This window comes from Perognathus longimembris, chromosome 2 (assembly GCF_023159225.1).
Source record: "Perognathus longimembris pacificus isolate PPM17 chromosome 2, ASM2315922v1, whole genome shotgun sequence".
Classification (NCBI taxonomy): Eukaryota; Metazoa; Chordata; class Mammalia; order Rodentia; family Heteromyidae; genus Perognathus; species Perognathus longimembris.
In genome coordinates, this window is record NC_063162.1 from 61,137,491 (window position 1) to 61,156,133 (window position 18,643).

Here is an 18,643-nt window from a genome sequence, read left to right on the forward strand (position 1 = left end):
GTACTCTGATCTTTTCTGCATCTCCTTCACGGAGGAAGAGTGTCTGAGGGCTGGGAAGATCTCTTCCTAGGGCAGTATGTAACTTACCTGAGGTGAGGACCTCTGTCCAGAGGCCAAAGAGCCAGGAAGCATACTGTTAAAGACACCCACTTCCACACTTTATGTACTTCTCCTGAGGGTTTTAACAATTTAAGATTAGCCCAAAATTGGGGAAGGGAGGGGGCAAGGCCTGGGAGGCTGAAGCTACTGTGTTTCTCAGAACCTCAGGGTAAAGAGACAGACTGGGGGTTTGGGGAAACTGAAGTGCCAGACTTTGAAGTCAGGCCCCATTTTACCACGTGAACCCCACTTTACCACGCGAACCTGAGATAAGCAGGCCCTGTGAGCAGACCCAGGACAAGCCCATTAGGGCCCAGCCGGTCTAGAACTCTAACCGCTGGGAATGCTTAACTCTGACCACCCCTAGGATGCCTCGAACCCTGAGCCAATCAGATTTGTACCTGTGTCCTAATCTTGCTTGCTTGAACACCTGATTGTTGTAACTTTGTTCTTTGCCTTTATAAGCCCTGTGTAATCACAGCTCGGGGCTCCCTCCCAACCTCTGCTGTGTCGGTGGGTAGGACGAGGCCTGAGTTGCAGCTCGCTTAAATAAAGCCTTGCCTTGCTTTTGCATTTCAGAATGTCTGGGTCTCGGTGGTCTTCTTGGTGGTGGTTTCGTGACTTGGCACAACAAAACATCATCAGTTTCTAGAAAGAAAAATGATTTTAGAGGGAAATTTTAAGCATAGAATGACACTAAAGCCAAGCACTGGAAGCTTTAGCCTGTAGTCCTAGTTACTCAAGAGGCTGAGCTCTGAGCATTGTGGTTCAAATCTAGCCCAGGCAGGAAAGTCCATTGGAGATGTTTATCTCCAATTAACCATCAAAAAGTGGAAGTGGAGCTATGGTAGAGTGCCAACTTTTAGTGAAAAAGCTGAAGGACAGCATCCAGGCTCTGACTTCAAAGCCCGCCAGCGCACATATACAACACACCAACACACACAAATCATACAGTGTAAGACCCCAACGTTCCATAAGATTGACCCTGCTCCTTAATTAAATCTGAGGAAACTTGAGTCCAATGAAATGGAATTAGCCCCAAGGTCACTGGCAGCCCAGGTGCTCTGCCAGGACTCCTGCCTAAGGATGCCTGTGCATTTCTGGAGACCTGTGGGTCCCTAACAGCGCTTTCCCTGGCACACCTGTTCTCTTAGGGCCCCCATGTGAAACAATGCTAGCAAGCATCAGACGCCTGGCAGGGGCTTATCCGGAAAGCTAGTGGGCCACCTGGGTCTAATTACGGCACTTCCCGCCCACACTACCTTTCATATCCGTACTATTCGTTTCCACAAGTTGATTTTTTGGAGACCCCACACTCACTTTTTTGTGCGTGTGTGTGTGTTTTTAGATTAGTCAATACTAAAGTGCCAGGTCCTTGGGTTTTCTAAGCCTGGCCAACGAAGGGTGAGGGGCGGGGTCTGCAGGTACTTGGCGGGGCCTTCCCAGAGGGGGCGGGGTCCAGCTGGCTGCCACGGGCACGAGGGGCTGGCCGGGCCTTGTTGGCAGTGAGCGTGGGCTTCAAGAAGGGGCCGGGGCACAGTCAGTGAGCAGTGGTGGCTTGAAGTGGGTGGGGCCTGTCGTCAATGGGCGGGACCTCCCAGCAATGGGTGAGGCGCGTGGGAGACTGGGCAGACTTTTCCGGCAGTGAGCAGGGCGCGTGGGGGAGTGGGCGTGCTCTTTCCGGCAGTGAGCAGGGCGCGTGGGGCGTGGGCGGGGCGCGTGGATGCAAGCGGTCTTTCCGGCGGTGGGCGTGGGGAGTGGGCGGGTCCTTCCGGCATTGGGCGGGACCGCCTGGGTGGCGGCTTCCTCATTTCCTCGCGCGCGCCGGAAGTGGCGCGCGCCGGAGAGACAGCGTCGAGGCGGGGCGCCTCTGTTGCACCGGGCGCCGCCCGGGTGTGCCCGCTGCGCCAAGGAGGCGGCGGCCGCGCTGCGGGTAACAGACGAGCCCGGTGAGTAGCTAACTTCTGCAGCTCCGGGCGGCTGTGCGCGGGCGGTGCGGGTAGAGGGCCGGGCCACCTCTGACGAACCTGCCGGGACCCTGTCCCTGTGGCATCCCCTCCGGAGGCGGCTCGGGCTCCACGGAGAAGCCGCAGTTTCTTCTGAGACCCGTGTTGCTATTGATGGTTAGTGTTCCTGTCAGCTTAAACAGTGTGCGTGCGTGTGCGCGTGCGTGCGAGTGCGCGCGCCGGTCCTGAGACTTGAACTCCGAGCCTGGGCGCTTTACCACTTGAACCACAACAGCTCCACTTCCCGCTTTTTGCTGGTTAGTTGGAGGTAAGGGCCTCATGGACTTACTTACCAGGACAAGGTCTCAGTCTCCCAAGGAGCTGGTATTTCATTACCCCCCACCTCCACCCCAAGCTACTAGCCACTGTGTCTGCACTCTGTGGCTAAACTTTCCTGGTTCACTTTAGTTTCTTTCTGTGGGGCTAAAGTCATGTTCCCTGACCGAAACCCTTTGAAGATACAGGTTGGCACAGGAATTAATAGGATTTAAGACACCCCCCCCCAAAAAAAAAACAGGAACCTCTGATGTTTTGTCAGATAATTCATCCTGAAACTTGTTCCTGAGCCAAGTAGTGGGGTAATTTGTAAAGCACAGCGGTGATATTTCTGTTGGGAATGATGAGAGTGATGGAATGACAACTCTTGGATTAATCTGAAGCCTTTCCTGTTAAACCTAAAGGTTTATTTTCTAGCCTGCTTTGGAACTATGTGCATTGCCTTAACTGGTCACTTATTGAAGGCTCTTGGATCTTCTTTGCTACTAGAATTAATCTTATGTGTGTGCATGTGCGGGCTTGCTGGTACTGAGACTTGAAATCAGGTCCTGGGTTCTGTCCCTTAGCTTTTTTGATCTAGGCTGGAGCTCTGCCACTTAAACTACAGCATCACTTTTGGCTTTTTGCTGTCTATAATTAGGGGTAAGATTCTCATGGGCTTTCCTGCTTAGGCTGACTTTAAACCACAGTCTTCACATCTCAGCCTTTTGAGTAGCTAGGATAACAGGTGTAAGCCACCAATGCCTATCTTTATTTTGCATTATTAATGGCATGCTACTAGGTATTTAAAATTATATGAAGTGACATGGATCAAGATGTATTGTACTCATAAACTGATGTGTTGAATTGAAACCCCTTTGCACAACTACTTAAACATTTTTTAAAACTTATAAATAAGAAAATACTAAAGATTGTAAATGAGAAAAATAAAATTACATGAGTAAAAGAGTGGCACAAAGGGATGTCGCATTTTCAATATGTCTGGCCAAGAGAATACACACCATTTTTGTTCTAGAGTTTGGAAATTACTTTTGTTGTTGGTAGTAGTACTGGGGCTTGATTGAACTCAGGGGCTGGGCGCTGTCCCTTTGCTTTTTCCATTCAAGGCTGGTTCCCTACCACTTGAGCCACAGCTCTACTTCTGGCTTTTTGGGTAATTTATTGGAGATAAGAGTCTCGCAAACTTTCCTTCACAAGTTGGTTTTGAACCACAATCCTCAGATGTCAGCCTTGAGTACCTAGGGTTGGTTACCTTAGTACCAGCACACCCAAAAAAGTTATGATCTGATTCTGAAGTTTGGTGTAACACTTAAGAACTTGTTACTTAAGTTAGTGGTTGTTCGGGGAAGCTAAACACTCAAAAATGTTTTAATAGGTGAAAGACTCAAGATTGCTAGACAACAAACTTACATATTGTCATGCCACACAGGCCCTAGATATCAACATAAAATTGAATTACAGGATTAGTTTCAGATGTAGATTTATGCAAGATAATGATTGCCACATGTATGGAAATATTTGTACATCTGTAATATGAACAGAGAACCAAAAACCACTGAATATCTGTGGGAAATTTAGGAGCATTTTAGAGATGCTCAAGACTGAACAAATCAAGAAGCAATGGAGTTTTGGTTTTTTTCTGCCAGTCCTGGGCCTTGGACTCAGGGCCTGTGAGCACTGTCCCTGGCTTCTTTTTGCTCAAGGCTAGCTAGCACTCTGCCACTTGAGCCCTAGCACCACTTCTGGCCGTTTTCTATCTTTGTGGTGCTGGGGAATTGAACCCAGGGCTTCATGTATACGAGGCAAGCACTCTTGCCACTAGGCCATATTCCCAGCCCCGCAATGGAGTTAATGTTAGAAAAAGAAAAAAACTTTATTAGTACTCTCAGATTGGCTGCCATGGGGGGAGGAGTGAAATAAATTTTTGAATACTGAAACGTAGAAAATAGGAAGGAATAACCATGACATGGAAACTAGATTCAGAAGAACCAGTGTACCTCCAATGGGAGTTCCAGGAGTGAATTGAAAGAGAAAAAATAACCACAAATTACATATCCTAAGGACAAGCATATCCATGTAGACTGAGACAGTCTAAGTCACACAGATACATCTCAGGGGACAGATGACAAGCAAATACAGATGAATTGGTCCTCTTTGGTCTGTGTTGCTTCATCTGTGCATGGGGTCATCTGAAAGTCTTTCAGTGCTTGTGGAAATGTGTTAGCTGAGCCATTGACTCCTGCTCCTCACTCTCCTTCAGTGCTAATTTACACTAGATACAAGATTTGTATTAAGGAAATGTGAATTTTCCTCTGAGAGGCATTCAATGAATTTATGAGTGGAATAAATACACTGAGAATATTTTATATTCTCTTGAGCCATGCCTCTAGTCCAGAATTTTGCTGGTTAAGTTGATATGGAGACTCACATATTACTCTACCTGGGCTTACTTCAAATTTGGATCTTCTGATCTGAACATTCTGAGTAACTAGGATTACAGGTGTGGGCTACCAGTGTTTAGTTTACATACTTACTCAAAAATATGTTGATGAACCCATATGTCATTATAATACTCATAAGTTCTTAGGAAATAAAAAAGTGCTAGTTCCCTCCTTCCCAAATCATATAGTCTATAATGCTTTTAATTTCTAACAGTGGTATGTCCTCCAAATAAATTTTGTGGCTTTTTGCTACAGAAAAAAATGAATTAAAAAATTTCAAATTTCATTATTAAAAACATAATAAGAAAGTGTAGTTATCAACATAGTTCATAATTTCCTATTTCTTACTGCTTTGTGTAGATCTGTATTTCCAGCTGGCACATTTTCCTTCTACTGAAAGGATTTGTAGTAGAAGTCTGGTGGTGATAAGTTTTTTTAGCTTTTGATGTCTGAAGAAGTATTTTACCTTGGAGTTGGAGGCATGGCTTAGTGGGTAGAGCACTAGCCATTGAGCAGAAGCAGCAAGTACTGAGTTCAAATCCCAGTTGCAGACCTGAAAAAAGATATTTTACCTCTGTTTTTTTTTCAAAGATAATTTTTCTGGATATAGAATTCTAGGTTGGCATATTCAGGTTTTAAAAGGTACTGTTTCACTGTCTTCTCACTTGTACTATTTCCAAGAAATCTTGTCATATTTTTAAAATTAATTGTATTGTTATAAAGATGATATGCAGAGTGGTTACAGTTACATGAGTCAGGTAATGAGTACATTTCTTTTTGGACAATGTTACTCCTTCCCTTGCCATGTTATCTTTTGTTTCTCTTTTTTTTTTTTTTTTTTTTTTTTGGCCAGTCCTAGGCCGTGAACTCAGGGCCTGAGCACTGTCCCTGGCTTCTTTTTTGCTCAAGGCTAGCACTCTGCCACTTGAGCCACAGCGCCACTTCTGGCCATTTTCTGTATATGTGGTGCTGAGGAATCGAACCCAGGGCCTCATGTATACGAGGCAAGCACTCTTGCCACTAGGCCATACTCCCAGCCCCTTGTTTCTCATTTGTAATGCATGCTTTTTGGCCACTTTTAAGATTATCATTAAATTGATTTAGAAGTGCTTTTTTTGTTGTTTTGTTTTTGTGTTGGTAGTGGAGCTTGAATGCAGAGCCTCATGCTCTGGCTTGGCTCATTTTGTTGGATGGCTGGCATTCTGCCACATGAGCCACACTTCCACTTCCAGAATGGTCTATTCCCACTGTCTTCCAACCAGGTCCTTAGAGCTCAGGCTCCTAAATGGCTAGGATTATAGGAATGAGCCACTGGCACACGGCTAGTACTTTGCTTTTTTAAAAAAAAATTTTATTTTGCCAGTCCCGCTTCTGGCTTTTTCTATATATGTGGTTCTGAGGAATAGAACCCAGGGCTTCGTGTATGCGAGACAAGCATTCTACCACTAGGCCACATTCCCAGCCCACACTTTGCTTTCTTTATGGTTCTTATAGTTTTGTTGGATGAGCTTCTTAAATCTCTGTGTTGTTTTAATCAAATCTGGAGAGTTTTCAGCTTTGTTTAAAATTTTCTTCTAATCCTCTCCCTCTTCTTTAGGACTCCAGTTGCATGTATATCATCTGGCTGCTTGCAGTCAGACAGCTTACTGATGCTCTCCACGTTTTCTTTCTCTTTCCTTCTGTATTCTGCATGTTTGCTGTTGCTTTATCATAATTTACCAATTTTCTTCTGAAATATCTAAAAATGTATTTTTTGCCAGATGTTAATGGCTTAACCTGTATTCCTAGCTACTCAAGAGGCTGAGATCTGAGGATTACAGTTTGAAGCCAGCCTGAGTAGGAAAGTTCATGAGACGCTTATCTTCAGTTAACCACCAAAAAGCCAGAAGTGGAGCTGTGGCTTAAATGGTAGAGCACTAGCCTTGAGCACAAAAATGCAGGGACAGTTCAGGCCCTGAGTTCAAGCTCCAGGACTGGCTCAAAAATTAAAAAAATTTTTTTCATCTCAGACAGAAATTTTCACCTCCCGAAGTTTAATACCATTTTAATAATTGCTTCAGAGGCCTTTAATTTGAATTCTCATGTCTGTGTCCATTCTAGATATGTTTTAGACAAAAATATTTATTATGTTGTTGCATCCTAGATATTTCTGTACACTATTCTGGAGGCTTGTGCTGTTACTTGAAAACTGTTTTATCCTTTTAGGGTTTTGGGCTTGTTTTGGTGCTGGTTTGGGGCTTGAACTCAGGACCTCCTGAACTTCTTTTGCGCTGTTTATTTGTTTTGTTTTTGTTGCCAGTCCTGTGGCGTAGACTCAGGGCCTGAGCACTGTCCCTGGCTTCTTTTGTTCGGGGCTAGCACTCTACCTCTTGAGCCACAGAGTCATTTAATGCTTTTTTCTATATATGTGGTGCTAAGGAATCGAACCCAGGGCTTCATGTATATGAGGCGAGCACTTTACCACTAGGCTACTTCTTTTGCTCTGGACTAGGAGCTCTACCACCTCAGCTAGAGCTTCACTTTCAGCTTTTGTGGTAGTTTATTTGGAAATAAGAGCCTTGGAGGCTTTCCTGCCCAGGCTGGATTCCAACAGCCATCCTCACATCTCAGTCTCCTTGAATAGCTATGATTAACAGCTGTGTGACAGACCTAGGTTTTGTTTTTAAGATTAGTTAATGGGACCACACCCATGTTGGGAGCTAATTATTTCCATTACTTAGGCAAGCCATGCGGTTCTCCTCTTCTAGTGGAAGTATGTCCACTTCCTGGCTCTGTGAATACTGGGTTCTGTGGCTTCTGTTTTGTGTGTTTGCAGAGCTCCCCTTAGATGGTTAGTTTCCTTACAAGCCTACACTAATTGCTGTTCCTCTAGATACTCTGTATTCTTGAGATGTCTTGATTTCTTTCTCTGGATAGCTGTTTCCTCTCTGGAAACAGCCTTTCACTCCCTTGTCCTTCTCAGACTGCCTGCTACATCCTTTTCAGGAAATCTACTGAGCTCAATTCAGGTTCCTCTTCCTTCCTTATGCCCTGGAAACTGAGGTGGGAAGTTGGGCAATCACTTATTTTTCTACAGTGATCATTATCTGTTAGTAGTTGGTCTTGAAAATAAGTTCATATTACTTGTGTGGGGAGGAGTTTGGTTTTGGTTGCCTGGTAGTTTTCAGTTATTTCAAGCATGGAAGTGAATCTGGTCCCTGTTACTTCCTCTTGGGTGCAAGAGGCAGTCTCTTGGTTAGAATTTGGAATGGATGGTTTCTAAGATTTCTTTCAGCTCTGGCAATTTTGATTCATCTTACATACCTTGGTTTTGTTGGTTTGGTTTGGTTTTTGGTGCCCGCGCAGGCACTTGAACTCAGAGCCTGGATGTTGTCCCTGAAATTTTTTCCTCAAGGGTAGCATTCTATCACTTGAGCTACTTTCAGCTTTTTGGTGGTTAATTAGAGACAAGAGTCTCTTGGACTTTTCTTACCCAGGCTGGCCTTCTGAGAATCTAGGATTATAAGTGTAAACCACCAGTGCCTGACTTCTCTTGTGTACCTTTAATAGGCCCCTTTCCTATCAACATAGCATCTTACTCTCCTCACAACATTATCAGAAAGATAATGTACAGAGGGGTTACAGTTACATAAGTCAGGAAAAGTACATTTCTTTTTGGATAATGTCAGCTCTTCTCTTGCTCTCCAACAGTGTCTAGTGAGTACCACTGCTGTATATGTTTACCCTTTGTCCCTCCATTTCTGTCTCCCCTTACACTCCCAAAGACAGATAAATGAACAAACAAGACAAAAAGAAAAGAAAACAAGAACAGCAACAAAGAAAAAAACCTCATTTCCATTTCCTAGAGTTCATTTTGATAAATACTTTGTATTATCAGATATGTATTTGTGTTTAAAAGGTTGATTGGAGTGTGAATAAAATTTATGATTACATAGAATGGTGTCAATAAAGTTTTTGCAGCACAAAAATGGATCTGAGAGTGTTTTGTTTAGCTTTGTTTTATTTTATCATTAGAGCTTTACATACTGCAGAACATGGCCAAATCAAGCAATTCTCTGTTGTTGTTGTTGTTTGTTTTGTTTTTGCCAGTCCTGCGGCTAGAACTTAGGGCCTGAGTACTGTCCCTGGCTTCTTTTTGCTCAAGGCTAGCACTCTACCTCTTGAGCCACAGTGTCACTTCCAGCTTTTTCTGCTTATGTGGTGCTGAGGTATCTAACCCAGGGCTTCATGCATGCTAGGCAAGCACTGGACTGCTAAGCCACATTCCCAGCCCTCATATCAGTTTTAGAGATGACATAAGCTAGTCTTTTAGGCTATGGCTTAAAATTCCTTTAGAAACTAGGTCAGCAAAATTTTAATTGAAATGCCTGCTGTTTGACAACCACGCTAGAGCTATATACATCGAATACATTCTAAGGTACAGAATCCTTTTCATTTCAGTGGGAGGAAATATTGGACCATGATATTAAATCACATATGCAATACCCCCAAATCTTTATTTTGCTTAAGTAGGGAAAAAAGGTGGACTGCCTTCATTTTAATTCTTCTATTTAATAGTTATATAACTTTTAATTTTTGAAACTTTTTCCTATGCAAAATGAAATTAGTATTAATACTATCATAAAATTATATCATTTTAAACTATGCACTTCTGGATTTTTGAATCACAGTTCAGTTATAAATATCTTCTACATGGAGGTCTCACATATATATATACATAATTACAACAAAGTTTACTATTAAGCTAGGCACCAGAGGCTCATGCCTATAATTATAGCTACTAAGGAGACCGAGAGCTGAGGATTACAGATTGAAGGCAGCCTGGGCAGGCAAATTTTAAGAGACTCTTATTTCCAATTAACTAGCAAAAAGCCAGAAATAGAGTTGTGGCTCAAGTGGTAGAGTGCTAGCCTTAAGCAAGAAAAAACTAAGAGCATAGAGGCCCTGAGTTTAAGCCCATTACCAGCATACACACATACATACACACAAAACACTTCAAGGTTACATGTTATTTGTGATTATATTTTCTATTTAATTTATTTAATTTTCTATTTAATTGTCATTATAAAGAAAAACAAAACTGTGGTACCCTAGTAATAAAAGGGTATGGTACTTTGGGTTTATGCTGTTGATTCTATTTTCAAATTTCACTTGCAAACCATTTAATAGTGTGGCTAACTATGTGCAACTATTCATAATTATACAAGATTATGTCTTCATATTTTCAGTTCTAAGCCACCTTTTTTCTAGCCAGGAGGGCTAGTAATAACTTATAAATACTTAAGATTCCTCTGAATTTATCTTTTTAGTAATGACATCAAGTGGTTTCTTATATTAAAGGTTATAGTTTTAGCCAGGTACAGGTGGCTCATACCTAGCTACTTCAGAGGCTGAGATTTAAGAATCATGGTTTGAAGTCAGCCCTGAGTTCAAACCCAGGTTTTTAAAAAAAAAAAGATTATGAGGCAAGGTAAATTCCCAGAATTTGAATTTTATTTATTTATTTATTTATTTACTTACTTACTTATTTATTTATTTATTTATTTATTTTGGCCAGTCCTGGGGCTTGGACTCAGGGCCTGAGCACTGTCCCTGGCTTCTTTTTGCTCAAGGCTAGCACTCTGCCACTTGAGCCACAGCGCCACTTCTGGCCATTTTCTGTGTATGTGGTGCTGGGGAACCGAACCCAGGGCCTCATGTATATGAGGCAAGCACTCTTGCCACTAGGCCATATCCCCAGCCCCTGAATTTTTATTTTTAATTCTTATTTTAAAATTAATGTTCATTTTTTTCAAGGATTATCTTTCAAACTTTTCTTTAAATGCAATGATCTGGGGGCAATTTTAGATCTTTTTCTTTTTTTTTTCTGGTCCTGGGGCTTGAACTCAGGGCCTGAGCACTGTCCCTGGTTTCTTTTTGTTAAAGGCTAGCACTCTACTACTTGAGCCACAGTGCCACTTCTGACTTTTTCTATATATGTGGTGCTGAGGAATCAAACCCAGGGCTTGATGCATACAAGGGCCATATTCCCAGCCCTGTGATTTTAGATCTTGTTAAAAGCAGCAATGCCCATGGACTGCACATCATTCTCAAAACATACTTGTTTCTCCAGCATGCCTGTTCCTGCTTTATCATCTTCCACTACACAGTGTATCTGAAGCTTCTTAATTCCATATCCCACCAGAACCAGTTTAGAGGACCCCCAGACCAAGCCATCTGCTTGAATGCTTTCTGACTCACTCTTCTGATTTCACCATATCTGTCTCATCATCCCAGGGCTTCACATCTAGTAAGATGGAAGACTTGGCAACAAGCACAGGTTTTTGGGTTTCTTTGACACGTAAGTTTCCTTGCTTCTTCACTTTCCTCCTCCTCATCACACCCAAAGAAGTCAATGTCATCATTGTCTTTACTCTCTGAAGCTCTGCTTCCAGTGATGTCTTCCACGTTGGTAGGGCCATACTTTCCCAAAGATTTCTTCACTCCTGACAGGCTGCTCTTTTCCTTTTAATAGGATTTGACATGATTATACCAATGTAGGGCATGGCACAAGTTAGCAGGCATTGGGCTGCTTCAAGTACTGCCACATCTGCTTGCGATGGCGCATACCTGGAGGCCCTGGGGGCTCTGGAGGCCTCCGAACCCCATGGCCATGGCTGCATCCGGGAGCTGGGTAACAACGAAGAGCGAATGAAGCCATGCCCAGCTGAGGGGGGTGGGGGGAGGGCGGAGAACCATTGTTCATTTTATTTATTTATTTATTTATTTTGGCCGGTCCTGGGGCTTGGACTCAGGGCCTGAGCACTGTCCATGGCTTCTTTTTGCTCAAGGCTAGCACTCTGCCACTTGAGCCATAGCGCCACTTCTGGCCATTTTCTGTATATGTGGTGCTGGGGAATTGAACCCCGTGCCTCATGTATATGAGGCAGGCACTCTTGCCACTAGGCCATATCCCCAGCCTGCCCCCCCCCCCCCCATTGTTCATTTTAAACTAAATTTTTTCTCCTCTTTTTCCATCATTTAAAAAGATTTAGTTAGTAAGATGTTGCATAGTAAAAGACCTTGTAATGCATTACAATTTTCCAGACATCAGGTTTTCAGTTGGTTTACTAAAGAAGTGTCAAAGGGTTAAGGGAAGTTAAATCCATTGTTTACAGTCTACTAACCATCAGTTTAAATCTGTCCTGAACTTTCTATAGACATGCCACAAGCTGTACACATTACAGCAGTTTCCATTAAGGCACCCAGGATTTCCTAATAAATAAAAAAGTGATGTGTTTTCACTCATATAACTTAGGTCTCAATTATAAACATAGTTGAAAATATACACAGGTCATATGCAGGTAGTCCCTAATAAATTGACCAAAGTAGTATACACAGAGGAGGAGTCCAATGGTATAACTCCTTTGAACAACTAACTCACAGTTTAATAAAATGAACACCAGGAACCTGTGGTGGGGAGTCCTATAAGACAAGGACAGACGAGTGGAGAGAAGGGTAGGTGCATACAATCATGATATTTAATGTACATATGTGAAGATGGAATCACACAACTTGGAAGGGTAGGGTTAAGGAAGATTGATCAAGATGCATTATACTTATAAACTGACTTGTTGAAGTGAAACTCCTGTGTATAACAACTTGAAGATAATTTTGAAAAATATCTAAGCTAGAAGTTCAGCTGTATTGGAGAATCCATTTTTTTCCCTTGCTGTCCCTGAGCTGTTTTACTCAAGGCTAGCTCTCTACCACTTTGAGCCATAGCTGCACTTCTGGTTTTCTGGTGGCTAATTGGAGGTAAGAGTTTCAGAGTCTTTCTTACCCTGGCTAGCTTTGAACCACAATCCTCAGATCTCAGCTACCTGAGTAGCTAGCATTATAGACATGAGCTACCAGTGCCCGGCTGCTCCTATTTTCTTTTTGATGCTCATATCAGGCTTGAATTCAGTGCCTGGGCACTGTCCCTGAGCTTTTTAACTCTATGCTTGCTCTTTACCACATGGGCCACAGTTCCACTTGTGGAAGTGTTTGACTTGTTAAAATGGAAGTTGTGTTCACATTAGAGCCTTCCTGCCTCCTCTTTTCAAATTTAACCTCTGATTCTAGATGTACAAATGTTCAGAAATAGACATGGAAGAGCTCACACACACAACTGGTTGTAGCATGAAAGGTGGTTTGTAATTTTGTGAATTTGAGGGTTTATTTTTTGGTTGATGTTGTTGTTGTTGTTTTTGCCAGTCCTGGGTCTTGAACTCAGGGCTTGAGCACTGTCTCTGAACTTCTTTTGCTGAAGGCTAGTACTCTACCACTTCTGTTTTTCTTTTCTGTGTATGTGGTACTGAGGAATCAAACCCAGGGCTTCATGCATGCTAGTCAAGCACTCTACCACTAAGCCACATTCCCAGCCCAATTTTGTAAATTTGTAAATAGCTTCTCAGATTTTTTCTCAGCAGTTAAACACCATTAAAATGTTTGTGTTTTTCCTTTATATAGACTTCAGACCTTTCCAGGCTTGTAGGAAACCTATTTCTGTGTCATACAGTGGAAAGAATTATGTGATCTAATGCTCCAGTAGTCTACCAGAGGACTTTTAATGTGTTGTCCAGATGTCTGTAACCTTTAGAGATTGTTTTCCCCCACTGTTAAAACTCCTAGATGGGCTAAATTGCACAATAGAAATTATTGAATAAGTTGGAAGAGAAACTAAACTCTCTTTTACTGGTAAATCATTATTACCATAATAGAAATACTTTATTGAAATTTATTTCCCATGTGTCATAAACTCTAGTTGGGAAATAATGTATTAATTGAAATATACTATTAATACAGCTACAAGCAATATGACTTTTTAAATAATTAGAAAACATAATCTGTGTAACACAATCTATGATGACATTAATGATCCTTTGATTCAAGAAGTGTATGTGTAGATATACTAGCTAAAAAGTATTCTCTGTAATATTTGAGTATTTTTAAGGTATATTTCTCCTAGTGCTTACCATTTAGTCTAAATTACATTAGCTCCTTTCTGTGGTCTGCTAAATATAGTTTTTGACAAGTTGATATGCTTGAGGAACCAAAATTCTGATTAATTCTGATCTGTTTTTTCTGCAGTCATTACTCACATAATGGATTTTATCAATCGGATTTCTTTATTCTGGGTATCATGGTAACAATATAGAAAGAATACTTTATTTTTCATTTCTAAAAGCTGTCATGATTACTGAAGAAAGGAACTTTTTTAAGATACAGAGCATTTATTACCTTTTTTTGGAAATTGTGGTTTCATTTTTAACTCGATAACTTTTTGTTAAAGGTATGCAAAAGCAAAGAGTTTACCTTGTTAGACAAATTGAGGTTCAGAAGAATGTCTCGAAGAGCATCAGTTCTTCACACCCGGACCCACTGGCTTCTGCTGGGCCTCGCTTTGCTCTGCAGTTTGGTATTTATGTACCTCCTCCAGTGTGCACCCCAAACTGATGGAAATGCTCCTCTTCCGGGTTTTGTTGGGGACAATCATGGCAAAGAGTATTATCAAGCTCTCCTCCAGGAGCAAGAGGAACATTACCAGACCAGGGCCACCAGCCTGAAACGCCAGATTGCCCAGCTAAAACAAGAATTACAAGAAATGAATGATAAAATGAGATCATTGCAAGAGAAAAAGAGTTCAGGAGCTAATGGCTTAGGCTATCAAGTCAGCAAAGACCAAGCACCTGGCGATCTTTTAGAGTTTCTTCATTCCCAGATTAACAAAGCTGAAGTTAGCATAGGAGCCAAACTGCCCAGTGAGTATGGAGTCATACCCTTTGAAAGTTTTACCTTAACAAAAGTATTTCAGTTGGAAATGGGGCTCACTCGCCATCCTGAAGAAAAACCAGTTAGAAAAGACAAGCGAGATGAATTGGTAGAAGTTATTGAAGCTGGCTTGGAGGTCATTAATAATCCTGATGAAGATGATGAACAGGAAGATGAGGAAGGCCCCCTTGGAGAGAAACTGATGTTCAGTGAAAATGACTTCGTAGAAGGTAACCTGAAAACTATATTAGAAAACAGTTATGTTACTATAACAAAGATCTTGTATTATATAATATGTCAGTCTTTACCACAGTATTAAAACATGTAAGTTTTATCCACTTCCAGTAAGAATTTGAAGCTGCTCTTTTGGGGAAAAAAAAGTTATAATGAGGTCCTCATAAAAACCAAGAATAAGACCCAGGGAGACAGAATATATCAAAGCCTAAATAGAAGATTAAGGAGGTTGAAAGGCTCTTGTAGGCTGTGGGTATATTTGCAGGTATATGATTTGCATTCCTCTCTTATTTTGATGGTTCTTTTTTTTTAATGTATGAACTAAGGATCAAACTTGATAAGTAAACCACTTAATAAGGAAAGAAAAAAATCTATAATTTAGTAGGCTAATAGTTATTTTTCATTTGGAGAAAGGCTAATAAGCATGTGGCCAGTATGCATAGTTTTTCATTTTGGACATTTAAAAAAGTAAGAACTGTTGCAGAAAGCACATGGGATTTTGTTTTTTTTTAATGACAATCCTGGAGCTTGGATTGAGGGTAAGTGCTCTCCCTGAGTTTTTGTACACAGGCTAGCATTTTACCACATGAACCATAGCTCTACTGCTGGCTTTTGGTGATTAATTGGAGATAAGAATCTCATGGATTTTCCTGCTCACGTTGGCTTTGAATTGTGATCCTCAGATCTCAGCCTTCTGAGTAGCTAGGATTATAGGCATGAGCCACTGGTACCCAGTAGCACATAGATTTTTTTTTTTTTAGATTTTAGAGGAACACTGCCATAAACTTAAGGTTTTTATTGATTTATTTTACTGATGAAACTGAAATAATTATAGATTCCTACTCATCTCAGTTTTAATACCCTGAAATAGTTAATGAAAGTTCTAAAACTGTCTTGGATATAAATAGTGTTTGAGGGGAGAGCTGCAGAGATCTGAACTTAGGCTCAAGTGTCTCCAGCCCTTTTTTTTTTTTTTTAATATGTTACCTTTAAGTAGCTGTACAAAGGAGTTGCCATTCAACAAAGCAGTTTATGAGTACAGTTACATCTTGAATAATGTCTCCCTTTCACCATTCTCACCTATCTCTCCCCTATCTCTCCCCTATCTGCCTATTCCCTCATTTTTCTTAAATTTTGTAGGATATATATTGAATTTTTTACTGCATTCTCTCTCCTCCTTCATTCACTGCCCTCTCCTCAACTCTGCTTAAGCCCTTCAAATGCCAGGTATTTATTTTGTTGAGCTATCATTTTGTCTTTCTAAGGCATATCATCCAACATACTTACTTACATATTTATACTTTATTTATTTATTTATTGGTACCAGTTCCTAGGGCTTGAACTTGGGGCCTTGGCCCCTGAGCTTTTGTGTTCAAAGTTAGCATTCTATCACTTGAGCTATAGCTCCGTGTGTGTGTGTGTGTGTGTGTGCGCGCGCGCATCTCATGGACTTTTCAGCCTGGAACCTCAATCCTCAGATCTCAAGTCTCCTGGGTAGCTGGGATTACAGGTGTGAGCCATCAGCAGTGGGCTTACATATTTGTTAACCAATTCTAGCTTTTACATATGAGAGAAAAGATGCAACCTCTGTCTTTCTGGACCTGACTTACTTCACTTAACATTTTTCCCAGATCTTTCCATTTCTTTGCAAATAATGCAATATTCTTTCTAATGGATAAATAAAATCCCATTGTGTATATGTACCACATTTTCTTGATCTATTCATCCATTGAGGGGCATCTGGGCTATTTCCATGTTTTGACTATAGTGGATAGTGCTGCAGTGAACATGGATGTGCTGTTGGTTTTACTCTGTCCTGGTTTGTAATCTTTTGGATAAATGCCCAGGTGTGGAATTGCTGGATCACAGGGTAGTTGTATGTTTAGTTTGGTAAGAAGCTTCCACACTGCTTTCCAAAGTGGTTGAACAAACTTACATTTCATCAACAGTGTATTAGGATTCCCTTTTGCCCACATACATAACCAGCATCTGTTACTATTTGTATTCTTAATGATTGCCATTCTAACTGGGGTAAGGTGAAATCTCAGTGTTGTTTTGATGTGCATTTTCTTTGTGACCAGAGATATTAAGCATTTTTTATGTGTCTGTTGGCCATTTTTACTTCTTCTGAGAAGTCTTCTTCTGAGTTCTTACGTTTAATTCTTCTTTTACTTCTCCTTTACTTCCTCTGAGAGTCCTAATGTTTCTCCTACTCCTTCCTGTAATAGTTTAAGCTCTTACATTGAGATCTTTGACCCATTTTTAATTTATACTGGTACAAGATGATAGGTAGTGATCCAGTTTGACTTTTCTGCATGTGGGTAACCAGTTTTCTCAACACCATTTGTTGAAGATGCTCTTTCAGCCTATGTTTTTGGCTCCCTATGTTTTGGCTGTAGGTCTATGGGTGCTTCTGGGTCTTCTATTCTGTTCCATTGCCCTGAGGCATGAGCTATACTAATGAAAACATCTTGGTACTAGCACAAAATTAAGCCCTTTTTTTGCACTGATTATTTTTTCCTGTGTGTGCCAGTATTGGAGCATCACAGTCTTGATTAAATTGCTTGCTCATAGCTGATGCTCTACCACTCTAGCATGCCTCTACTCCGGCATTTTGCTGGTTAATTGGAGATACAGTCTAAAAAGGGGTTTTCTGCCTAGGATGGTTTTAAACCTTGATCCTCTGATCTCAGCCTCCTGAGTAAATAGACTTATGGGCATTAGCCACTGGCACCCAGCCTTGTACCAGTTATTATTTTTAATCTTTTAATTAGTATTATCTTTAGCTGTATAAGAGTGTTGCCACTAACAAAGCAGTTTATGCCCTTTCAACATTCTCACCCATCCCTTCCCTACCTCCCCCTTCCTTCACTCTTCTTAATTTTGTAGGATATACATTTCATTTTTACCTGCATTTCCCCCATCTTCTCCTCTTCGCTTGTCTACTCCTTTACCCTCTACCCTACCCCATGCCTTTTGAGTACCTTTTTGAGTATTTTGCTGAACTTTGATTTTGGCTTTCTAAGGAATTACACTATTTGAGATCTCCTTGAATCTACCATATTTCAGTTAATACATGTGTATACACTTGCATACCACCCAGTGTATTTACTTAGTAGTTTGTAAGGTAAATCTAGCTTCCACATATAAGGGAAAATATGAATTCTTTGTCTCTCTGGGCTTGAAATAGAGTTTTACTTCCTGCCTGACAATGTACCTGCACCTCAATTCACCTATTTTAGACTTCCCATCATAGGAAAGATGACAGACATGCACCATCAGGCCCAGTTCTCAGTTGAGAAAGAGTCTTGTGAGCTTTACTGCCCAGGTTAGCTTCAAACAGCAGTGCTCCCAATCTCGGCCTCCCAAGTAGCTTGAATTACAGTTGTTAGTCACTGGTGTCTGTCTATGCATAAATATTTCCTAAAAGTTCTTTTTCCAGCTAGGTGTTATACTTGTAATCCTACTCTGGAGACTGAGATATGAGGATTCTAGTTCAAAGCCATCCAGGACAGGAAAGTTCATGAAACTCTTTATCTACAATTAACCACTAAAAATCCAGAAGTGGAGCTGTGACTCAAGCTCAGAAACAGTGCCCAGCTCCCCATCCCTCCCCCCACGCCCCCCCCCCCCCGTTCTTTTTGTTTTGTTCCAAGTCATGACTCCCAAAGCAGGGGAGGTGCTTTGTTGGAGCATTTCAGCCAACCTCTGTCTGTGACTTCCTCTTTTTTCTTCTTCTTGCCTTTTTTCTTTTTTTTTTTTTTTTTTTTTTTGCTTGTCCTGGGGCTTGGA

General features: G+C 41.3%; 1 protein-coding gene and 1 pseudogene across 5 annotated transcripts in view; one reads left to right on the forward strand and one right to left on the reverse strand.

The window, feature by feature from the left end:
• Positions 1 to 1,920: 1,920 nt before the first annotated feature.
• Csgalnact2 (chondroitin sulfate N-acetylgalactosaminyltransferase 2) overlaps positions 1,921 to 18,643 on the forward strand; it is a 55,440-nt gene continuing 38,717 nt past the window's right edge. For 4 of the 5 annotated variants that reach the window (XR_007209969.1, XR_007209970.1, XM_048339245.1 and 1 more), the window contains exons 1-2: positions 1,921 to 2,048; positions 13,937 to 14,847. Coding sequence is in view for 3 of the 5 variants with exons in the window: in XM_048339245.1 (XP_048195202.1) it covers positions 14,190 to 14,847 (658 nt within the window). In the remaining 2 variants the exon portion in view is untranslated. The remainder of the gene's footprint in view (positions 2,049 to 13,936; positions 14,848 to 18,643) is intronic. The other variant, XM_048339247.1, reaches the window with a different exon arrangement.
• LOC125344296 lies at positions 10,866 to 11,484 on the reverse strand (annotated as a pseudogene).